Raw genomic sequence first — 25,630 nt, 5'->3', positions numbered from 1 at the left:
ATCAATTGTGTTGCAGGTGACTACAATTGCTTGAATTTTGCATATTGTCCAGATTATTATATAATGCCTGCATAGCCTTACAGGTGAATTGTCACAGGTATATAGGAGATTGCTCTACAATGAGATACATGGGGCTGTTATTGAACAGGGGCCCTCCACTTCTTCTGCAAACCAAGACGCTTTGTATTGTAGTGCATTTTATGTCTTCAGTTGCAAAAAATAAATAAGTAAAAATGCCATTGTTTAAAACCGCAGCGTGTGAATTCAGCCTGAGATTAAATCTGACATTTCCACTTGTTTCACACTCGTGATGTCAAATCTGGGTCACATGACTGCCTATCCACGTGGGAGCAGCACCAATGGAGAGCTGCACATATGGTGTGAGTGATGCAGCAGGGCATGCAGTGAGCCAGCCTGCAGCAGGGGGGCACAGAGCGCAGCTCTGACGGCACACTGAGTGCATGGCACTGCGTCTTTAAGGTGCACTGTCTATATGTGTGCATGACTGGGAGCCCCTCCCTCCTCTTCCTCACTGGAAAGAGCAGCTCTCAGAGAATGATCTGCAAACCTGCCAGGGTGGGCTGCCCGTCTGCTTTGTGTGCTCCATGCAAATAGGAGCTGGCCTGATGCACTGCAGCCCTGCTCTCCCTGGGAAGTGACAGGAGCCCCCACAAGCCTCGCCACCTCCATCACTGGCAGCAGCAAGGAGGGAGCAAATCAGTGCATTTCCTCTGCAGCCCCCCCACCCCCTCTTCCCATGCCTGGCTGAGGAGAGAGCCTGACAAAGACAAGAGCTGGGGGGAGACTGACTGCTGCCTGCCTGAACCCCAATATCAAGCTGGAGAATGGCTGATCGCAGCCTGGACAGTGTGTCCCTACCCCTGGAGGTGAGAGCCAGGCTGGCAGAGCTGGAGCTGGAGCTGTCTGAAGGTAAAAAGCCTCTTGTGTACCCCCTGATCTTGGGATGACTGCAGCCTTCCCTCCCATGTTACTGCAGATCCCTCCATAGCATCCATCCTCTTGTTGCTGGGAAAGGGCTGCTTAACCCGTGACGTGCCCCAGGGCCCGTTAACCCCCTGGAGCCCTGTGGATTGAGCGGTGCGGCGCCGATGGGGTTAAGCTGCTGAGCTGCTGTCATCCAGGGCCAGATCCATCTGCTGGTCGTGCAAGGGGTTAATGCCGCTGTTATGCCGTGCCCCCTCCTCCATGCAGGAGCAAGGGTGCCAGGGGGTGATAGATGGGCACTGTGGGCTGGAATTTTAGCAACACTAATGCCCAGGGTTCTGCTCTTTGTGCAGGGAGGGGGCAGCTGGGTTGCATTGGTTGCATTCACACTGGCATGTCAGGGCTGTGGTGGAGAAGAAGATAGTGGTCGTGGGGAATGTTCATGCCTGACATCCTACATGTCCTAAAAATATCATTTACAGCCAGCACAATGTCACCCGGCTGCTTTCTGCCCGGCACTGACATGCCCTCTGTGTCTCCTGGCTTGTGTGTGTGCTATGGCAGGCGGACATTGTGGATCCTTCTTCTTTATTGTGTCTTTAATGCCAGGGTGATGGGCTACGCCATGCCATAAGGGCTTTCTGTAGTGTCCGACTTCCAAACTGGGTAACAAAAGGTGTCAAATCTTTCCGTCACTTATCCTTTGTTTCCTGGCGTCAGTAAATTTGGCGTTAATCCTCCCCACCTCGCGATATCCGATAAACTAAGATAAAAAAAAAAAGAAATCTTCCTAAATTGCTGGAAAAAAATATCAAAATCCCCCAAAATAATTTTATCTCGCAAAGTCACATTTGTTTACTGTCTGGAATCAATCTCAATTACAACATTCCACGTCGAAAGCGAAGGAGCGAAAGTATTGCTGGCATCACCATGGCAACCCTGCTTGCAGCATCCCCATTTAGAGAGAAGCCATCTTTAAATAGTCCAACGCCAACCTGTTTAGGTTTATACTTGGCTGTGCCCTTTTATCTCCCAGACGCGAGATTGTGGAGAGAATCGACGCGAACGCCTGAGGATTTTTATTTTAAATCGTTTTTATCTGCCGTTTTATACACCGTATTAACCCCTTCATGACTTGCCTAGGTTATGGTCCGATAGGTGGGGGGCGAGGACGTTGTGTGGACATCGTTGTTTTATAGAATTCGCAAAGTATTGTAAATTTACAATCCGGTCGTCTAAATGCACAAGCGCTTTCTTATAGGTTTGGTCATAAAGGAATATCCACCATGTTTTTTTGTTTTGTTTTTTTTAAAGTAGAGATTATTTTCCATTGTCACAATGCTAATGGAATTTCAGTAAACGTTCAGCCATAACAGGGCTCCGGGCCTACCGTGCTGTTTACCACATACATAATACCGCCATGCTTTTACAACAGAAAAGTGGATTAGACCTCTGTGGCAGCGAGTGCCCGACTTAACCAATTAGGCTACAGAAATCTCACGGCTTCATGAAGGTGGCTTCTGGTCACGGTGTTTATGTTTTAGGATTCCATGCCATAGTCTGGGATTTGTTGCCAGATGGATGGCGAACGCGTTCTGTCACTTTAATTTCTCAGCGTGCCAATTCTATTTGTGCGATTGTCAGATCCACTCCTGTATGTGTGTGTATATGGGTATACGTATATATAGCTCTAGTAACATATTTTCCTAAGAGTCAGTAAATACTACTCAGCAAGTCGTCCTCTTCTGGCATATTGCCATTGGTACCAGTTGGTGGCCATGGCTGCCATTTTGGTCGTTACTCTTTTCAATGAAAATTCATTCAGTCTCACAAGTTGTTGTATAAGAAAATTCACCATCTAGGAGTCTGAAAAAGCTGATGACAACCTCTGTGCTTTACTGGCAGCCATATTAGGTGTCAGACAGAAATTTATTTGTATTGATAACTAATTTTTTTGTTAATTTTAATATTGGGCAATTATATTCACACTTGTGGCACATTTGACACGTATGTACAAGAGCGTTCACACAGGTTGACTTGGATGAAGCGCTAACGTGTAGGTTGATGTACCTTGGCTATGACGATTATCCCCATTGCTCGTCCATTTAGTCCATGTTTCCGCACTAAATCTGGCAAAAAAAATTAGCATATTACTAAGGATTTTTATTCACCACCACCGTGTTTTGGTTTCTGTCGTTCGGGTCTGCTGGGGGACCCAAATGACAGTAAACTGGACCGCTGAAACAGTGGTTGCACGCGGAGAATGACCGGCCCCATGAGGGTCCATTCACACTGAGTTTTCTGGTGAGGATTTTGGCGCTGAATCCGTGTCAGAATCCACGTGGAAAAAAAACACCTCAAATAGAGATCTATGGGTTCCGCTAGTTTTTTGTTTTTTTTTCCTCTAGCAGAAAAAAAGTTTCCTTCAGGCGGATTCCACCTGCAAAAACCAACGCAGACAATGGGAGGTGGAATTGGCAAAAACCACGTGGAAAAACCGCTAGCGTTTTTTTCAAGGTCCATACACTGTGCTGAAGGAAAAAATCATTTCCTTATTCCTGAAGCGGATTTTTTCCTCACCAAAAAACTCTGTGTGAATGGACAGTTATAGTCAATACTCACAGACTATAATCGCCGGATGTGCTCTGTAAGGGCTAGTTCACACGTGAACTGCCTGCGCGGGTTTTGACACCGAGAGAGACATGGCGAGCCGCGTCTCTCTGGTCAAAACCCGCCTGCTGCGACCATCGCGGTCGCTGCTTTCCCCTCCGCTGTCGGCTCAAATGAATGAGCCGACATAGGAGGGTGCTGCCAGGGGGTGCTCCCGCGCGGCTTCCGCCTGAAGAAAGGACATGTCGCTTCTTTTCTCCGCTAGCAGCAGCCCGCCGCTAGCGGAGAAAAGAAGCCTGGCGGTTTGCATAGACCACCGTTGTAAAGGGGAGGTTTTTGACGCGAAATCCGCTGTCAAAAACCTCCCCTTTGCTCACGTGTGAACGAGTCCTAAAGTCCTCAGCGCAGGATTTTTCTGTGGCGCAGATGTGACCTTATTGTTACAGATTATTTTTGCCATGCCTTGATTATTTTCCTGAGTATGTGAAAAGTGCTACACCTATCTAACTTTGCATTGGAATGGGATTGTTTTAGGATTTGATGCAGATTTTGGCGCAGAATCGTGTCGAAACCCACGTCAAGTACTGAATGTATGAACGTGGCCTGAGGGTAGTTTTTCACACATGGCAGTTTTTGATGCAGTTCTATCAGACAAAGCCTGAAGTTGTAGCAGAGAAATGTAAGATCTTCCATTATATTTTCCAATTCTTGGATTCCTCTCCTGGCTTTGGGTCTGAAAACTGAATGGAAAACAGTGTGAACCTACCCTTATAGTCCTTACTAGAGATGAGCGAGTAGTATTCGATCGAATACCTCCCCGCCATAGGTATGCGTGTAAGCGGCTGAACACCAAGGGGTTAAACGCATCGAATATTCAATGCGCTTAACCCCTTGGTGTTCGGCCGCTTACACGCATACCTATGGTGGGCAGGTATTCGATCGAATACTACTTGCTCATCTCTAGTCCTTACCTATAGTAAGGGGCCAAGGTAAGTTAGCGCATCTTTGGAGCCATCATTTTGTCAGAGTCGCCCAGGCTTCTTAGAAATGCATAGTCCCCGCCGAGCCCCACGCTTCAGATATTTTTTATGTGATATTCAGTAGTAAAATGGTAGAAAGATCAGGTAATAATACAGTATCCTAAGGGACATCTCCACATTGTGTTTTATAGCAATAGTAAGGGTTTTCTGAATGACTCGAGGACTTGTATTTACCATGATTCATGGGGGGAAATGGCGTATAATGTAATGTTTTATACAGTATGACACGAGATGATATATTGCATTGTTCGGGTAAGGTAGTGTCGCCTCTAAGACATTTATTACGTATATATCTTCAGACTTGTTCATAAAGACATATCGTACATACAGATATATCATACAGTACATATATACATCTGAATCTTTATGGGTGTATGTTGGGAATGTCGATTTACCTCATAATAGTGGATTTACCTCATATGTTAGCAAGGTCATCGGTATTGAGTGGCTTATAGGCCTTAGTTTTATGAATGCTTTTGAGGCCTCAAAATGGCCGCTCCCATTGTGTACAGGTGTCGAGTGCTAAATGCAGATTATAGGCTAGAGGATAAGACATACACACTGCGCGGTATTATCTGCTGTCTGTGCAAACGTATTATGTCACCTTCCATTCACTATCTGGTTAATGTAATGAACTGTCATGGGCAAAGTTCTAGAGCGGAAATATTTGGATTGATAAGTCGTCTTGTCACTTGGATAGGTTTTGTTGCGGCCTTTGCTAAATTTGCGATAAGATGTGAGATATTATTGTTGCAGGGGTATGAGGTATGACAATTTTTTTTTTTGACCCGTCAGAATTGCTATTTTGTTACTTGGGGAAAGAAAACCTCTCCGTGGTGTTGGGCATGTGATATTGGGGGGCCTATAATTTGGGTGATGCCATTGGCACACTTGACATGTCAGCTATCTCCCTCGATGGCAGGTGAGGGTGGGGGGGTTTGGTGCTGTCAAGCTGCGGGAACTCCTGGTGACCTGTTGTCTTTACTATGGGAGGCTAAAGCTGGAGAAGTGTAATACAGTATTCACACAGCAAGTCATAAGGTCTGTAGCTGAAAATGTAATTTTTGTCTTTGCATGTAAATACGGTAGATATCTACTATGAAACCAGGTCCGGAGCGCAGACCACCCCCTCTGATGGCATTATACCCTCATATACCATATGGACAATTATTGGGTGCAATGCAATGCAAAATGTGCTGCAATGATTTGCACCATTTTACCTGTCTACTATGGTGTATTGAAGTGGAACCAGGTCCTGAGTGCGGAGCACCCCCTCTGATGCCCTCATATAGCATATGGGCAATTATTGTCCGGCGTGGCAACCCCTTTAGAGTAGTCATCTAATACAATAATCTCTAGTAGGACATATGAACGTCATAGAGGAAGGTTTTCTGCATTGGCATCCCATTTACAAGATAGACTAATGATTTGTCGATATATTTAAAGGGGTTGTCTAATAAATAACACTCTTTAATACATTAAAAGGGCATCATTTTGGATGGTTTCTTGCCTTAGCAATCTGTGCCCACAATGGAGATTTGCTCTGTAAAGCCTCATTCACACTTTGTAGATTCGGTCATTACTTTGAAGCTAAAAACAAGAGTGGGTTGTAAACATAGGTGACATAAAATAGTAAGATGTATACAATATGTCTTCCCTACTTTGCATCCACTCCTGATTTTGGTTTCAAAATATTCCTGCAAAATACTGAGCGAGTGTGTATGAATGTATAACACAGTGTATGAATAAGGATGAATTCAGGTGTCCATATACTGCATCCTAGTCATCGGTGGTGCTGTGAGTATCAGTCTGATGGCGGATCTACTGTCCTATACTCACAGCATCATTTATGAATGAGACAGTAGATCTGCGGTCAGGTACTTGCAGCATCATAGATCTCTACAATGCAGTGAGAACTGTTCAGCCAAGCCGTCCGAGGTCAGTCTGAGAAATCTAATCATGTGACACAGACATTAATATCAGGATCATACAATCTCAGGATCTCAATTAGCCCTAAGAGGGACTCCAACTGTAGCAGGCCTGGCAGGTCAGTGTAATACATGTCAGCCATTAATGTAACTAGATGCATGTAACACTACAAACAAATGTATACCTCGGTGTATATTATCTTGGTGATCATCCCTGATGTAAGAGAGGCTGATTTCTGCGCCACATGACTTTTAGGCTAGGGCCGTATCCGCAGCACTAAAGCTCTGCAGGAAGAACTGCTGCGTGAACGCATTGTCTTTCTTTGCGCAGCGCTTTTAAGAGAAAGTTCCGAGTTTTCCTTTGAGGACTTTCTCTTAACATTATATCTACGGGAAAGCCGCCAGCGTTTCCTTAGATATAATTGGCATGCTGCGATTTGCAAAGCCGCAACGGCTTTGCAAATCGCAGCGTGTCCGCGCTCCGATAATTTCCGCAAAGTGGGGATGGGATTCGCATGAATCCCATCCACTTTGCCTGCATTGTACAACGCCGCGGGCAAATCGTGGCGTCTCCGGTCCATGGGGCCCTGGCCTTTGGCGCACATCTTTTTTTTTTTTTTTTTTTTTGTAGATTGTGAGCCCCATATAGGGATCACAATGCACATTTTTTTTTCCCTATCAGTATGTCTTTGTAGAATGGGAGGAAATCCACACAAACACAGGGAGAACATAAAAACTCCTTACAGATGTTGTTCCTGGTGGGATTCGAACCCAGGACTCCAGCGCTGCAAGACTGCAGTACTAACCGCTGAGCCACCGTATTGTACCCCCCCCACACCCCCGTAAGATCACATCTGTGCTGGATTTTGGGAACATAAAACCAGAATTTCTGAGATGAATAAGATTATGCCACCAGACATATTTATCTTGTGTGTGTGTATAGGATGGAGGAAAAATTGTTGATCAAAGGGAATCTCAACTGTCAGACCCCCAGTGAAAGGGAGCGGGGCACGTCTCCATCCATCAGAGAGTTGTAAAACACCCTCAGTGTCGGGATCGTTGGAGGTCTCAGCAGTCAGACCCCCACCGATCAGCAATTTATCCTTTAGTGGCATAACCCCTTTAAATGATGCACCCCAACAGATTCATAGGTACCACTTTGATGTTAATGTTGTCTATTTGGTAACTTGTCATTTTGCTGGACTGAAAAGACCTACATGAAAGACTTTTTCCTCTGCAGTTTTTAATTGACTCTCCATTGCAAATATGAACATATCCTTAATTTGACAAAGGTCCCCCCATGCTATAAATATATTATTAAAAATGACAGACCATTAAGATATTTATCACTTTCATCTTCATGCTAATCTCACCCCATTAACCCTGTTCTATAGTTTCTCTTTGGATTTTTCTGCTGTATGTGAACATGCCCAAAGTTACATCTGTGTTTTGTATCCATTGCACAACATGATTATTTGTTGCGCTCTCCACTGACAACAGGTTGTTACATTGTGTACACAAGCTACAGAATATATTTATTGTGTAAAATGTATCTATTTTATTAATCTGTACATAAATAGAATTTAGAGATCAAAATAGTGTAAAAAATGTGTTAGGAGGATGAGCTGAATGAGTTAAAAGAAAGTCTGGCGGTGAAGCAGTTATTTGTAGTAGAATATGTGATACTTTGACTACTTAGGGGCCCCTCTGGGTGACGGGTGGTCACCATCTGAACAGGGTGAGAGGCTTACGTTTATAGGATCATCAGCTGTCAGGGCTGAGTCCAGGAAGCAGGTTTCTATGTAGCAGAAGTTCACTTTGTGAATAATACCCGGCTTAACTTAAATCATGTCCGATCCAGAGAAGAGGGTAAACCTGACCTCTGTCATGTAGATAGTTGCCCATTCAAACATTTGACTTTGACCTGAACCCCCCTTTCTGTCCATAAATAGACACCCTGACCCTCAGGGTCATGAGGATTATGTTTGCTCAAGAGGATAGTAAGAATCTATATTACATTTTCATGTTTTTTTCCCCCCTATTATAACCGTCTTAGAGGGCTCTGTGCCAAGAAGATGAATTCAGCTCATGCCAGCCCCGTCAGCAGCAAGGAGGAGCGTAAGATGTTGTATTCCTTATTTAACACATAAAAGGGTGGGGATTGCAGATCTTGGCCTGCGGTCAGGATAACTCTCCACTTTTTTCCTTTTTTTTTTTTGTCTCATGACTTTGTGATGTCAACACTTCAGTTTAATCTGCGAAGAATCTCCTTTCATATGGGAGCCACAAGGAGGGAAAAAAGTGCCCTGCTGATATTGGGTGCAATGCAATGATAAATCTGCTCTGCACTGTATTTGCACCATTTTATACAACCAGATTGATATACAATCCCCAGCGTGTGACTATTTTACATTTGTCGCCTGCTTCCTATATCTTGGGCATATAATATGTTTTTTTATGCTTTGGCCATTCATGCCATCTCCTTGAAGGACCTTGCTCTTACAAGCCACCAATGAAGCCGTCTCTCCCTGACAACGTGGACAGAATATAAAGAGGGTGTATGGCTGTCATTCAGCTGTCGAGGCTCTGTGTGAATTTGTGTGTCTGGGGCTTACACAGGAATTTCACAATGACATTGGCTTCATTGACTTGCTGTGATAGATTCTTTACATGGGCAGACTTTTATAGCACGTGGGCCTTTGTGCTGAATAATTTAGAGCAATATGGTCCTTCATTTGCTGCAGCGGATGTTTTTTTTTTTTCTTGGGATTTAGGCTGGGGCTATGCAGCGACTTTGGCAGTGAAACACATCATGTGGCCAAAGATTGGAGTGTGGCAAAGCCCTCCTCACAAGTAATGTGGTCGCACCTTGATTCACAAGTTACTATGACTGTAAAACAACCTGATTTTATTTCTTGTGACCATTATGTTGTTGCGGCAACACAATTCCCAGTGTGACTATATTCCCTTTGATTACTTGTGAAGTAGACTGCACTACACTTTGTATGAACAAATGTGTTGCTACCAAAGTCGCCATGTAGTCCTAGCCTCAAATGTGAGCTGTGTTTTAGTAAGTACTGTAGTCTTATTCCCCATAAAGTAGCAAAGATTTAGCAGCTATACTTATTATTATGCATTGTGTTGTCCCTCTGTTGTTGTTCCTGGAAATCTCTTCTGCATTGTGTTGTCCCTCTGTTGTTGTTCCTGGAAATATCTTCTGCATTGTGTTGTCCCTCTGTTGTTGTTCCTGGAAATCTCTTCTGCATTGTGTTGTCCCTCTGTTGTTGTTCCTGGAAATATCTTCTGCATTGTGTTGTCCCTTTGTTGTTGTTCCTGGAAATATCTTCTGTATTGTGTTGTCCCTCTGTTGTTGTTACGGGAAACATATGAATAAATCGACAACTTGCTGTTTACATTTCTCCTTTCAGTCGGCCATGTCACTTCGCTGATAGCACTTCTTGGATAATGTTGAACTGTCTAGTAGAATACCCCAATGGCCGAGGGAATTATAACAACTAGTAGCCCATTTCCATTTGTAATGGCAGAACGCATATGGGGTTATTTACTATTGGACCTATGTCAGAAAACTGCCATAGAAGTGGAGCATCTTTGGCGCAACGTACCAAATGCGGGCTTTATAAGACAGTGGGCAAAATGTCCAGGGATCAAGGTGGGCTGTGGTGGGGGCTCTCGACCCCTTCAGTTTCAATTATGACTCCTGCAAGTTGTAAATTTTAATTCTAGTGCACGGGACATCTTAAGATGTTCCAGAATAATTAAAAAAACAAAACTCAGAAGCCTCTTAATTCCACCGCTGGTGTAAGGAAGTGTAGGAAAGAAGTCAGAAAAATTCACCCGATAGTTGTAAGAAGCATGCTACAGACTTCTTATTATTTGGGTAAAATATATTAAGAAGTAAGATATATTAAGAAGTATTTTCTGAAACAGACCTATCTGAAGAGCTAAAAAAACAAAAGAACAAAGGAACAAAACAAAGTAACAAAGGAATATCTTGAAATCTAGAACAAGTACTATATGCACTTGAGAAAGGGGCTTTCACCCGAAACGCGTTGTACTTGTATACAATTAAAAGTAAAGGCTACCATTACCACTTGGCTTCCACTTATTAACCAGAGAGTGCGGGTTGACCTTCTTCTTGTGGGTTATATACCCTCCTTTCCTCTGTCTGGAGAGCTAACAGGTTGTCTTTGAAGGGAGTACAAAATGTTCTACACAAATCGCACATCTAAGATCACATGCAGTTTTTGCTACGCAAGTCACTGCTACGGGCCATTGCTTAACACATGTGCGCCGTGTAGCCCCTGTCAAACACATCACTTCATTGGAAGCCATTTAACCTTTCTTATATTTTACCTTTGCCAAGGAAAGCAAATGCTGTTAAAAAAAAAAATTGCTAAAAAATTACATTATGTAAAAAAGAAGCAGATGTAGACATTTTCAACCTTGATTCTTCCTTTACGGATTGGGGGTGGGAGAAGCTTTTGCACACATTCCCGGTTTGGTTTCGCATTTGGTAAATGATGAAAAAGGTGTTAATGGAAAATTCTTTGAATGGATGGTTTTCGAGAGGGAATGTTCTCTTTGTGGTTACAGCTCGATGGAGCTTGCCAGGGTGTTTCCTGAAATTGTCTGGGAGTTTTTTCCACTAACTGGGCAGTGGATCAGCTGAGGCTTCCATGGGCTGATGCAATGTGCATGCCACTCTCTGTAAGACGACTGCTCGGCTTTGATGAATCCTGGAGTTCAGACTACAACCTCACTGGTCTTCTTACTTAAGGAAATGTGCAAAACCCATAAATTGAGTTCTGCTGGATGCAAAATGGTCTAGAAAATCAATTCTAGAGATCCAGAGATCAATCACTCGGGCAGCTCTGCTTATTTACTATGACCTGGGGGAGTGCTCCGTCCTTAAAGGGATTGTCTGGGATTTTGAAAAAAGTAGGAAATGTACCGTATATACTCGAGTATAAGCCAATTTTTTCAGCACAGTTTTTGTGCTGAAAATGCCCCCCTCGGCTTATACTCGAGTCAAGCAAAAAAAAAAAAAAAAAAAAAAATATTTTTTTTTTTTTTTTTTTTTGGGGGGGGGGGGGGGGGGTGCGGTGTCTATGACCAGCCGCAATAGAAATGTATGGAATCTTCCATAAAGTGGTGAAAAAAAAAGAGGCTTTAAAAAAATAAAATAAATAAAAGTTCTAAATCCCTCCTTTCCCTAGAATACATATAAAAGTAGAAAATTACTGTGACACACACACACATTAGGTATCCTGTGTCTGACAGTGCCCGGTCTACTGAATATAGGGGATCTGCAGTGCTCCTGTTCCGTCCGGAAGTAGTTAATAGGAGCACTGCAGATCCCCTATATTCAGCCAGGCTGAATTCCAAGTGGGGGAAAAAAAAACACAGTCCTCAAGCTCAGGGAAGGGGCAGACAGACAACCAAAACACCCCCTCCCCTTCCCCAGCACCAGCAACTACTGCACCCAAAAACTCCGACCATTTTAATTTTTGAAATTTTCCAGTAGCTGCTGCATTTCCCCCCTCGGCTTATACTCGAGTCAATAAGTTTTCCCAGTTTTTTTGTGGTAAAATCAGGGGCCTTGGCTTATATTCGGGTCGGCTTATACTCGAGTATATACGGTAATAAAGAAAAAAAATCCCCAAACAAAATTCCTCTGTTTAATGTCCTACTGTCTTGGTGGCCCCTGTCGGACCTTGTTTACTAGCCCAGCAGTCACATCACTGCTGCAGTGGACAGCAGCATATATGCAGGGAAGTAAGCACAGGGTGGTGCGGACCACCAGAGATGTGGCACTAGAGTGGTGGGAAATTTAACAGCTGGGAATAGTGTGTTGTTGTTGTTCTTTTGGTTGTTTTTTTATTATTTTTATCACATTCCATGCATTATCTATTTTTCTTTCCTTACATCCTGGACCACCCCTTTAAATAAGCAGCGCTTTTCCCTATCGGTTATCCCTTTTTGAATCACTTTCTCAAAAGCTGACTGGTCTGATGTCATTTTGTTTCCTTATGGTATCCCCCCCCCCCCACAAAAAAAGGAAAAAATTAAGAAATGTGAAATAAACATATTAACGGAACATAAAATCCTACTACATCTTCTGATTTACTAACATTGTCAGTTTTTACATTTTGTTTGTAAATACTCTGTAAGTGCAAGTGATTGTAATCCTAGTATCATTAAAGGGGGTGTCCATGATTTACAGTTTTATGGCCTATCCTTGGAATGGGCCATAAATATCTGATCAGTAGAGGGCTAGCAGCTGGCCCCTGCACCAATCAGCTGTACTATACATAACCTTGGGCTGGGGGCAGCTGACCCCCTTCCTTGTATAGTGACTGGGTTCCAGTATTGCAGCTCAGCTTCCAGCTCACTATAGAGGGCCCGCATCTATCTGCTGTAGATGTTGGAAGCAGCCCCGCACAGCTGATTGATACGGGGGCCAGCTGTTGGCCCCCACAATCATATATTCATGGCTTGTTCCAAGGATAGGCGATAAAAACGTAAATCTTAAGCAAACCCCTTAATATAAGTATACAAGTTCTGTGTGGATCAGTATAACCACCATTTAGCCTCATGCACTCTATTGAGTGTGCAGGCTGAGGGGGAGGGGCCATTTTATTTTATTTTTTTAAATGAAATTAAAAATCTGCAACAAAACTCTATTTTCATGGTTTTTGCTGCAAAATCCACAGGTGTGGACAGTTGTGAAATGAAAAAATGTTAAAAATGTTAAACTAAAAGAACAACCCCATAGTATCCTTCACAATCTTTTGCTGCACCCTTGGCGACAATAGCTGAATACCACGGCCTCCGATGACTAGGGTTGAGCCGATCTTGATATTTCAAGATCGATTTTAAAATCCGATTTCCGATCATTTTCCAGCCGATCTCGATCGTGAAATTTGCTCGATCGCCGATCAGAATCCGATCTTTTCTGATCCCGATCCTCAACCCTAGTCAATGCTTCTCTATGGGAAAAGTCACTTTTAGGGTTGAGCCGATCTTGAGATAACCTCCGACCTCGATCCCGCTGGAAAAGATCAGATCGGAATTCCGATCGCGATTGTGAAATTTACTCGATCGCCGATCGGAATCCAATCTTTTCCGATCCTGATCGCTCAACCTTAGTGATGACGTGTCATGTAGACGTGTAACCATTACAACCAATTTAGGCCTCTGCTTTGACATATGTTGACTAGAGATGAGCGAAAACTGTTTGGAACAGCCGTTTCGAACAGCACGCTCACAGCATGCTCCCATTGAAATGAATGGAAGCGGGCGGCACGCGGTGGGTTAAGCGGTCGGCCGCTGGCAAAGTCTGCGTGCCAGGTGCTTCCATTCATTTCTATGGGAGCGTGCTGTTCGGATCGGCTGATCCGAACAGTGTTCGCTCATCTCTAATGTTGACATGTCAGCTGGAGGCCCAGCAGAGACTAGGATAGCATTACAAAGGGCGCTAAAAAAAATTCGGAAGGAGTATATGGTTTTATTTTAGTCAATCCGCAGCTTGGACAGAAATCGTACGATTTGGTACAGATTTACCACCGCAGTGACTTCCTTTAGATTTGGTGCGGACTGCTAGAAATTCATTACGTGTCAGTGTAACCCAAGGGGTTTAGCTTGTATGGTTATTTTTGAGTAACAGTCATTCAGGAGTCTGGAAAAGTAGTGTGGATAGTATTGACAGGTTTGCTTTCATCAATAATAAAACCTAACTAAAGAATTTTTTGTATCTTTTATGACTTGTTTTGATGTGAGAATATTCTCTGTTCAACTCTCTGAGGACGGCACGGGCTCCATTTTCGCTCCTCGCCATTTGCGTATAACTAAGCGTTTTCCAGATTCGTTCCTTTCTTTGACCATCTCATGGTTTGTTGGCAGTGTCGTTGCCACATGAGTGTTAACATAATACAAGTCAGACTGGCAGCATAATGTCATTCCTCATCTTGGCAGGGGTTCTGCTCCAGCGAGGGACACAGTTCACTCCTTCTTTTTTTGGCTTCTCACTGTCCCTGCATTATCCCTATTGTATATGGGAAATGACCTTGGTTAGGACAATAGCAGGGGTCCATGCGGTTGGCAGGCTGTAGCAGCCTCGCTCAACAATGGTCACCACTGTGTTTTTGAGCACAGAGCTGCTGCTTTCACCCACGTGGACTGATGTTTGGCACTGAGAGATCAGAACTCACTGACAGAGCTTCTAAAGAAGCTAATATAGAGGGCAAATTGTGCTAATAGATCTGTACTGGAAGCTGTTCTTCACTGACAGCTGGGGCCGCAGTCCTACATTCCTTACACATTTTAAAGGGGCGGCGCACCATAGCACACTTGTTTTGAAAATAGGTCTTGTCAAGTATTTGGGCAACTTATTGGGTTGACAAGAGGGTGTAAATGAAGAAAAAATACTCGTAGTCCTCTGTCCTTGGCACTCTGTTGTGTTCTTTCGGCATTTTCCGGGGCTGCCATCATTGCTCCCTCTCAAACGACCACTGAGGCCACTGATAGGTCTCAGTGGTCACGTGAGCCTTACGGCTTGCAGCCATGGCACGTGACGGAAAGGGGACTGGCGGTATATAGGTCAACACCTGCTAAAGACACGGTGCAGAATTTGTTTGCTCCCTTGCAAACCGCCACGCTGGATATCTTGCAGGCCTTTCCTGTGGCTCATCTGTAGTTTAAGGGGTTGTCTAGTTTATTTTTATAGATGACCTATCAGGAGGATAAATCAGGGTCCGACGCTTGGGACCCCCACTGATCGGCTGTGTGAAAGGACTGCAGTGCTCATACAAGCGCCATGATCTCTTTGCTCATACGAGCACCTTGATCACTGTTTACACCTCACGCCATCTTGTACATAGTGGTCATGTGATGTAATTACAGCCTTGTCCCATTCAATTGCTGTGTCTGATAACTGTACGACTAGACCTTTCTGTTTTCTTCCCTGTGCTGTATGGTGAATGGAAGGCCCCAGTTTGTAGAAGAAAATAAAAATGGACTGCTTATAGTAGTCCATGTTATGATGATATGGCCTAAAATCCAAAGGCCATTTTGACCTTGTTTTGGCAATAGGGAAACGGCATTATTGGAGAATTCCAAATTTTTTTATAATAATCTTCTGTGTTTGTCAGAAGTCTGGCATAGCGCATAAAAGGAGACTGAGGCGCCTCTCGTGAAAGTGAAGGTGCGTGTTCAGCGCCACGACTGCTCAATGTCGTGTGACGGTTCACAGGCTGAAGCAGAAAACAGGTACGGGGGAGATTTTGAGATGAAGCAGCAGGCACAATGGTATACAAAGAGCAAACACAGCCTAATGAAAGAGACTGGGTGTATTTGAGTAGGTCCACTGCATCTATTGACTCTGCCTTTCAGCCTCCTCTTGAGGATCCTCCTCCCGAGGCACTGTCTGCATTTGTTGACTTTGTCATTGAGGAAGGTAATGAGGTTGCTATTTGGGGGAAATAGACTTGGCTTGAAAGACATGGATTGTTCTATACTGAGCCTTGCTCGCTTGTCCCCTGCTTTGTGAAGCATGTCTAGTAACCCTTTAAGCCCTGGATTGCTTCCTGTATCATTCTCCGTACACCATCATTTCATTTTTTTTTTTTTTTTTTTTTTTTTTTTACTGTCTTTCCATTGGAACCTTCAGGACGTTGTTGCCCAATTCAAGTTACACCAATGTGACATTGTATTAGGAAACAATGGAGGAAAAAAAACATGTTGTGTACCACATTTATGTGTTTTAGGTACTTGACCATGGCTTAGTTGGGGGGAAAAAAAGGACATGACTCCCTCAAACACCCTCATGTTCTTTTGGATTGGGGCTTTGGTGTACAAAGCAGCCCTGTTGAGATCCATACTCACATGAATAATACAGAACCTATATACTCTCCCTGCGGTTGTACAGCTATTGCTGGTGCATAGCGCTATAGTGACTCACAGACTATGCAGGCAAGTACAAAGGGTTTTTTTTTTTTTTAATGTGGTTGCAACAGGGCTATTTGGGAATCTAAACGACAAGTCCTTAAGGACCTGTGGGTGGTTTAGTGTCCCAAATCAATCTGACGGTTTCCCTTTAAAAGGTTATTCCCATCTCGGCAAATAATGGCCAAGATGGTAATAACCGGCCACAAATCCCAACCACCAGGGCAGGTCACAGCTATATTCTGTTTCTATAACGGCCATAGAGGGGAATGGGAACAACAGGAACGTTGTAGCACACTTAAAGGGGCTCTATCACTAGGAAATGTCATTTTTAACTAATCACACCTTTGCATAGCCTTTAGAAAGTCTATTTCACACCTACCTATAGTATGTAGATTGCCTCTGTGGTTTCTGAATAAGTCCGTTTTAATTCATATGCTAATTAGACTGGTGCACGATAGATCGCGGCTTCCCGCGTCACATTCAGGACCAAAATACACCATACCGTGCCCCGTGTGAACTAGCCCAAAAGTGTCACTGTTTGTGTATTTATTTAGTTTACTCCTATAGTGCCATCATATTCTGCAGCGCTTTATGGATATTATCAACACTGTCCCATATAGTATTCACAATCTACATTCCCTATCCGTATGTCTTTGTGAGCCTGGATTTTTTGAGTTCACATGACTAACCTCAACAATCGACTCATTTGACACGTGAATATGACAAATTTTTTTAAATATTTTTAACCAGTAATACTTTTTCTTTCTTTTCCCCTATACGCAAAACCAAAAGTTCACACCTAAAAAAACCCCTTAGGACTTGACATACGCAGGAGCTACGAACCAACACCTAAAATTATGCAGCGGGTATCTTTTTGGTTTTGTGAAAGCTCAAAATTCCATTTGGCTCCTAAATTGCTGTAAATGGCCCCTACATTCTCCACTGCTGCCGTATACCCAGCGTCTTCTGTCTGTACACAAGGAATATTATTAATATATACTATTTTTTTCCATCACCTAATAGCACTTTCCATGAGGATGCAGATTTTTCCGTTGTCATATAGTCAGTTTGACAACTGTGTCATTGGCCTCTGAGTAAGGTGATGTCCTCCGTTATTATTTTGCTTCTATTAATATTCATGCCTGGGTCTTCTCCGGTCACAGGTCTTCTTGTCGGGAGTTGTCATCTCTGACCGGCGAAGGAAGGATGATCATAAATAAAAGTTGTACTCCTGCTCGTATTGTTCTGGAGGTTTTGTAGCTGTTTATATTAAATAGTGACCTGTTCAGATTTGACATGATTCTTCTAAGCTGCAGATCAGCCAGTGTGCTCGGGATTTGACATCCCACATCAAAAGAGCTGTAGGAAGACTTCTTCTAAAACGGTCTAAGTGCTGTATTAAAAAATGCTATTTAGGCAAATGTATTCAGAGGAGAGTGGCATCGTGGTCTTATCCATCAGCATAAATATTACCGTCTAGTAAGTGATGTAAAGAACCCATTCTTTTTACTGATGTTTTTTACAGTGTGGGGAGTTTAATGTAGAATATTAAGACATACGATATTGGTCTCTCCTTTATGGTGGATACCTATACACTCCAACCTTTCCAGGTCAGTAATGGCTCACAAAATTTGGTTCACTTTGCAATTTAATATAACTACGGTATATTGTTATGAAAGCAGTGGGATTAGTCCAGGCCATTCATATAGGATGTGTAAAATAATCCAATACTATACAAAGTTGACCGAGCTGGATATTTCTGTATACTCAGCCTAGCTACAGATATGATAAGGAAGGTCAGGGTATGGAGAGATGTGCCCGGTGTCTGACTGCCATGTTGTACATCTCTCCATACACAACCATACTACAGAAAGGCCGAGAAAAGTCTGCAGAGATTGAAACGACCAGCTGTGTATAGCATTGGCCTCTATTTTACACCCCCATTGGAATCGTCTTGCTTCGGTTCTGGTGATACACCCTTATAAGTTGGTTGGCAGAAATTGCTATATCACTTTTTCTAACCTGTCTTTATTTTCTGTACATGGCTATGAGGGCGGCCATCTTCCCTGAGCTTTTCCTTTGTTCTGTTAACAGTATTTAGTGATATGCTTTACAGCAGTCTCATGGCCATAAGCAACGATAGACTGAATCTTTGAGGTCTATGGAAGAGTTTTCTAGACTTTCTTTGTGCAGGGAGTAGATAAGATTGTAAGCCCTCGCGGACTGACTGTGCCAGTCAGTCATTGTTAGTATTATGTCTATTTGTATAGTTTGTGTATTGTATGTAAACCCCCAAATGTAAAGTACCATGGAATTAATGGTGCTATATAAATAAACAATAATAATAATTAATAATAATAATAAGCTTTGACATCATCTATCGTCATAAGTGAATGCAAATCTGGGTGATCTTCTCTGATCTTCTATTTCACTCCTGGTTGTGATGTAAATGAATTGACTACTGGAAAGAAAACCCCTAATATATTGGCAAGTGTTGGCCAGAGAGAAAATGGCATGGATTGGATTTAGTATTTTTTTTTTTTTTAATTCTTTTAAATATGTTTTACATAAACAGTTTGTATGTAATTCCATCAACATTCCCTTTAAGTCTTCTTTTTAGCAAGTTCATGATTGATGTAATTCTATATATATGGGGAGGAAGTTGCGGCCAGACACTTTCGGCAGTGGCGTTTTATCAAACTGGCGGACCCATCTCTACCTTGCCATCTGTTGTTGGAGTAGAAGAATCAGGAGGCCTCCATACACATTAGTTGGTCAGCCAGTCCTGCTCAAAATGGTGGATTTGTTCAACATTAATGTGTATGGTCAGCTTTAGCCCATTGGAAAAGTGTAAGGTCTTCCCCATGTGTCCTAAGTAATAAAGGTTCACTTGGGTAACTTGAGCTTCGATTGGAAGGTTGGTCTTTTTGTTTTCCTTGTCATCGTTTAACATCTTGGCAACTGCTCAAAATTTGTCTATATCGGGCTATATATTTAGTAAAAGAGGGGAAGAGTCTTATTTTCCTTTTATAAGATTGAATTACACTCCTCAACCCCCTTTGGTACAGTATATATACAGGTAAATTGCTGTTACTTTCAGGCCATTGCTGTACAGATTGCAGTTCCAGCCGGTAAATGGTTTGTGCAAATTAGTCTGGCACCTACACAATTGCTTCTTCCCGATGTGATTCGTAGGACTCCGTAGGATGCCACACAGCAGTGACATCTCTGAAAGCGACTTTTTCCAGACAAACGCTCTTTGAGGCAGAGCTTTCTGGAAGGTGACATGAAAGCTACTCATTCGGGGCAGACGTGTCCTTTGACACATACAGAGATTTCGTATCGGCTGTTGATGTTGACTAAAATGACTAAGTGTGATAAATGTTTACATGTCAAGTGTGGAAGACAAGTTAACCGAGCAAGGAAGATAATATTCAGGGCTGAAGCAAACATTGGAGGCTTTAGAAGCTGTCCATGTGAATCCAAGAGTTTAGGTGATTGATTTATTTATTTATTTTGTCTAGTTTGTCTAGTTCTCAAAAATTTTCCAAGAAATTTTTTAAAAATGATGCCGTAGTGTCAACTTTATTCTATTCTAGATTCTGTCCATGTTTTTCCATCCGCAGACGATATCCAATTGTTAGTATCAGATTGTCTAAGGATACACCCTATTGACAAGGGAAATGGTAACGCCCATATGTCAGGAGGGGTAATAAGGGAACATCACAACATAGAAGATCCTCCAGAATTGCTACTTTGTAAAGGATACAAGGGTTTACTAAAACAGACAAATGAGGAGATCTGCAAGGCCCTTTTTAAAGAGGACCTTTTACCACCTCCACCAACTGTACCTCATTGCATCCTTTAATAGATGACACTCTACTGACTCCAACACAGTTGGAATTTTTTCTCTACCCCCTACCGTTCCTGAGCAATCACGGCTGCTACTTTCAGTACCATTAGTGTCTCTACTGTCAGGTGGGCGGTCCTGGTGTAGCGCAGAGAGCTGGGGACCACCCACTTGGCACCAGACAACATAATTTTGCTGAAATTACCAGAAATGATTGCTTGGGAATGGTGAGGGCTAGAGAAAAAATTCCAACTGCACCAGAATCAATGTAGCAGCACCTATTGGATGATAAGAAGGTCTGGAGGTGTTGAAATGTTCTCCTTAAGTAGCTGTCAAAGATAAGAAGGTGATGTGCTCTTTTCCAACACTTTTATAAATGACACTACATTTCTTTGTATGGGAAACTTTTGACCAGGCCTCTTACCTATATAACTGCCTCAAGGGCTGAATGCTACTTCTACTGAACTCAATACAATGCTTGTTATGTGGATTTGGGTCCTGATTCCAACATGGTTTATGGTTTTTGCTGACATTTGGTACTTGCCCTAACCTCGGAGAGGCCAGCCATACAAGACATTGCAGCTCAGTGAGCTTGGCCTTGTCCCCTGCATTGCTTGACCTCCAATATGGAATAGAATAATAGCTCCATTGTTCCAAGCATTTCTTTGAAATACAGTCACTGGTAACTTTGATATATAGATGGGACATTCCCGGAGAACGTGGGTTGTAAAGGGAAGGCTATCTATTCTCTAGAGAATTCTACTGCTTCATTTAGTGTGAACTTTTAGAAGAACATAAAACATATTTGGGAAAAGGCGATGATTTTATTACTAAGTTTATGTTGTATGGCTTTAGAGATTGTTATATAGACATACTGGCCCTTGACACAATGCCATTTTCTAATCCTTGGGCTCAGTCTGGGTGGCAGATTGAACAGTGTTTGCCAGTGGTCAGTATTGTACCTTAAGGCTTTTATGGGTTGTATGTATTGTGGGCATCAAAACTTTGCCATTCTAATATCCTAAAACACACCATAGTGTTATAAACTGTTATAATAGACTTCAAGTAATGATTGTGTCTGAAATCTCTTGAAAACTTAAGTCCTAAAGTAGTTTGCGCTGCAAGTGAAGAGTCATATGGGCAGTTCGGGTCTTCTCAGAAGTCATACAGTTGTGGTTTGATGTCCCGTAGGCGGCCTTATGAGTCGACACTGGGCATCCTTAGCTTCATCTGTACATTCTACACCAATGGAGCAGGCTTGTATGCTTGACTCTGTAAGAGACTAGGGTGGCCCACATAACACTTCATGGGTAATGCAGGCTGCCTTCGAACTGGTCCCAGGATGCCGGGTAACTTGCTCTTTGGCGGACATCCAACCACTTGGATCCCACTGATCACAATAATGGAAGTGTTTTAGGGTAAGTTCACACAGAGTTTTTTTGGATAGGAACCTAAGGCGGAGGTTCCGATCCAAAAGCCGGGTTACTGTGACTGAAAGCCGGTGCACTGCACTGGAATCCAGCCGCGCGCTCTGCTCCGGATTAGGCCCAATGAATAGGCCTAGTCAGGAGGAGGGAGTTTCTTCAGGCCGAATGGCGAGGCAGCTCGGCCTGAAGAATAAACTTCTCGCTACTTTTTTTCCGGGAGCCGGAAGAAACGGCTCCTGGAAAAAGCTCCTGATTGATTTCAATGGGAGCCGTCTTTTTGGTCAGGGTTTTTGGTCAGGCTCAAAACCCTGACCAAAAAACTCCATGTGAACTTACCCTTACACCCCAACTGAATAAAGTGCTGGTTACGCTAGGTTCACACCTGCGTTCTGGTCTCCGTTCTGTGGTTTCCGTCTTTTGCGTGCAAGAAGATGGAAACCACAGACCGGGTCCGATGGTGAGCGTTTTATGCTCTTTGCTGCGAAACCGTTTTTTTTTAAAATCCGGACACAGTACTACATGTCCGACTCTGTGTCCGGATTTAAAAACCCAGTTTTGCGGCGGAGAGCATTAAACGCTCACCGGCGCTCACGGCCGGACATTTGAATGGGTGAGAGACTCCTGCAGGTTTCCGTATCCTGCCTCTGTTTTGTGCAGGAAACGGAAACCTGCATAACGGAGACCGGGCGCAGATGTGAACGAGCCCTTAGAAACGCACCCCCTATTTATTTCAAGGCTGTGGATAGAAATAGCCAAAATTGGTTAGCGGGTTAATCTTGTGCATGGAAAAAAAAAATACTTGTGATTAAAAGAAAAACCCTTTATTTTTTTTCCTTAATGCTGCAAGGAACGTTTCAGACTTTAAGAAGCCAAATACTATAATGTTATGATGATGGTCTAGTGGGTGAAAATATGATGACTGGTTCCATTTCAGTAGCGCTCAATAGTCTGGACAAATTTCGGCCTCCTTGTTCCTAGAGAGATCTGTCTGCCGCCCAAAGCCTGCAACATTTTGTTCATCTGTAAACTCAAGGAAAAGTTTTTTTGTCTTACACGAAAGTATGACATCAACTAGGGCAAGAAATGGACACATGTACTGCAACAACTGTGGCAAAAACAGATGCATTTTTTCCAGTGTGATTTTCTAGCTCCACAGACTGTGACTTTGTGAAGGCCGCCGCAGTGTTTGGTCTCGTGTGTACTAAATAAAACTATCCCTGGAATTTAATAAGGGACAACACATCCAAAATCCCTGTCCCTGGCCATGAGCTTGAACCATAAGTTACGATATCATGTCTCGGACAGGTGGAAATAGAGTTGTGTTTTGTATGTTTTTGAATTATTGGAATATTTTAGATTTTGTATTATTCTTTTAAAACCACCAGGATGAAGGTTTATTATACTGTACCTAACCTTTTGAGGAATGCGTTCAGTAAAATTCAGCTGAATGACCTTTACACATTGAGATCTTTTAAAAATATCTTTGCTGTGACTCTTCCATCAGACAAAAATGCAGTCCGCATGTGCCAGATGATTGAAATATATTGTCTAAATTTTGATTTCTGTTTGTCTTTATTTTACTTGTGTCTGTGCATAGCGCCTCCATATTGGTTATGCTTACCTGGGGTAGGCCACATTCGGACAGCCATAAAGCATCTGTGTTACATAGTCCATATTACATCTGTATAACGCTTCCATACTACGAGTCTAATCTCCCGATCTAGAAGCATCGTAAGGACCTACAGCTCTGTAAATTCGGATTATAGTTGATTTGGAATTTGTGTCCAAATTGTGGACCTATTATGGCCTTCTGAAAGTGGCCTAAGACTGAAGCTATCAATAGAGATTACTGTCGGCATATCTGTCAATGTAGTCAGAATCTTCCATCGCTCTAAATTGTGAAGTGGGCTCTTCATTGCTCCCCAACAGTATATGTGGCAAACAAGATTTTGGATTCAAAATGGAAGATGTTCTGGAAAGAAACATGGCTGTGGAGTTGGATTTCTCTTGACCGGCCATATGAAAGAGTCTGAGCTGGGCTGTGGAAAGACAGTGGGGTTGGAGTCAGTGATTTGGCCTACCAACTCAACAACCCTGGAAAGACGTCTTCTCCATGATCTAATGGTGTTGCTTGTTCAGAATGCAAGTTTTTGAAGAAATCAAATAAAGCATCTTACTGTATATGTATAGGGGCATCAAAGAGCTATGTGAACGGGAAATCTTCCCCTGGCGATAACATCGGATAACCAAGGGTTAAAGCAATAGGCTGCCATGGCAGAATGGGCTGTCCAAATGGGACCATTTTTCTGCGTTCATTGACTGTGGTTTCCTTCACTTATCTGTTGGAAAACGAAGGTTGCATTTTATAGCACTACATAGGCAGACAGACAAGCGTTCTACCTCTCTTTTATCAAGTGGACGAAACAGAATTCAATATCCAGACAAATTCATGATTCCCCCAAGGAGTCTTGGAAGACGTGCTCACACTTACGCAGTTAAAAATTACCCACGAAAGTTAGCTCCCCATCTCCTGGGATTTGTCAAGGCTCTGCTTTTCCACAAGTAAAGAGAATTCGAGAAATGGCATGGGTCGCAGCGGTGAGGATTTAGTTAATATACTCGGCATCTCTGGTAATGTTCAATCTTAAGGCCACATTTTTGAGACTACAGAATTTGTATGGATTCAGAATACAGCTTGCATTTCATTGTAATTCCTGAATCATTCACGCAGGCCTCTCTCTCTCTCTCTCTCTCTCTTTTTTTTTTTTTTTTTCCATACCAGCCATTCATATATAATTAAAAAGAGATGGTAAATCCAGCGCTGAATCTCAATCTGGAATTGTTCCACTAGGGGAGAGAAATATGCAAGTTATTTGCAAATGCTCTTTTTAACCTTTTGACTCCCTGAATGACCTGTAAAAAGTCTGCAAAGAATTAATTAACAAATATTCTTTAAATCTGTTTTTCATTTGATGACATCGCTGAAATAATTTTTCTTTCTTTTGCCCGGGTTCATGAGACATTTTTTTTCCATTACATAAGATTTTGTTGTACACAAGTTTGGAAAGGGAAAAAGAAAAATCAACAAGGCGATAATGTAACCTATGAAGGTTTTGTTCCTTAGATGATATGGATTAACCAATGGATTAGATCACAGCGATGTGTGGGATCCAGGTGATACATTCAGCAAATGGGGGTCACTTGTGGTTAGAAGAGGCTCATTATGGGGGGTTGGAAAGAGTGTATTAAAAGAAAATTGAGTTTCCTCTCATTGATCCAACGACGTTCCCATTCATATTTTACTGGGCCATGGTCCCTATACAACAAATGCTCATTTAGACAATCACTGGCCACAATAGTGACCCACCATAGCCAGTGGTCGGCTAAGCTGCCATCCGTACGTCAAGACAGGATCATGGACCAGATATACTGGAATAGGGGCTTGTGCCCGCGGCTTCTTTTATATTTTTAGCCTTTACAAAAAATTTTCCCTACTTGACAACCCCTTAAAAAATGCTTAATGGGCTCTAAATATAATTCTTACAAGGATCTGTTTACACTACTGTCATTGTGTTTTGTTCCTAAGAGATTTATGACGCTATCACTGCCATGGACTGGAAGAGATTCCCCAGGCAGCAGCTTATCTCCCTGAGAGTGAAAGGGCCACTTTACAAGACCGGTCCTGTACTCATAGAGAAGAGAAACGCAGAGCGGCATATCGTGTAGTATCATCTCATAAAGGGGACATGCTTATTAATGGGACAAAATTGGCCAACCAGTATCACTTTAAATAAAAAACCCAATTTTGGGTGGCAGTGGACTTTGCCTTCGTCACAGATGGGGACGTCAATTGATGCAAAAGAC

General features: G+C 42.8%; 1 protein-coding gene across 10 annotated transcripts in view; it reads left to right on the top strand.

Annotated features, from left to right (window-relative positions):
* Positions 1 to 389: 389 nt before the first annotated feature.
* The window catches only part of DIP2C (disco interacting protein 2 homolog C), a 346,599-nt gene continuing 321,358 nt past the window's right edge, over positions 390 to 25,630 (top strand). For 5 of the 10 annotated variants that reach the window (XM_075271578.1, XM_075271580.1, XM_075271579.1 and 2 more), the window contains exon 1: positions 391 to 930. In XM_075271578.1, coding sequence (XP_075127679.1) covers positions 846 to 930 — 85 coding nt within the window. In that variant the 5' untranslated portion in view covers positions 391 to 845. Of the gene's footprint in view, positions 931 to 25,630 lie in introns of all 10 variants that reach the window. The other 5 variants (XM_075271576.1, XM_075271574.1, XM_075271582.1 and 2 more) reach the window with 3 other exon arrangements.

This window comes from Leptodactylus fuscus, chromosome 4, assembly GCF_031893055.1.
Source record: "Leptodactylus fuscus isolate aLepFus1 chromosome 4, aLepFus1.hap2, whole genome shotgun sequence".
NCBI classification, from domain to species: Eukaryota; Metazoa; Chordata; class Amphibia; order Anura; family Leptodactylidae; genus Leptodactylus; species Leptodactylus fuscus.
Note: the sequence above shows the minus strand (reverse complement) of the source record. Positions and strands in the feature narration are given on the sequence as shown.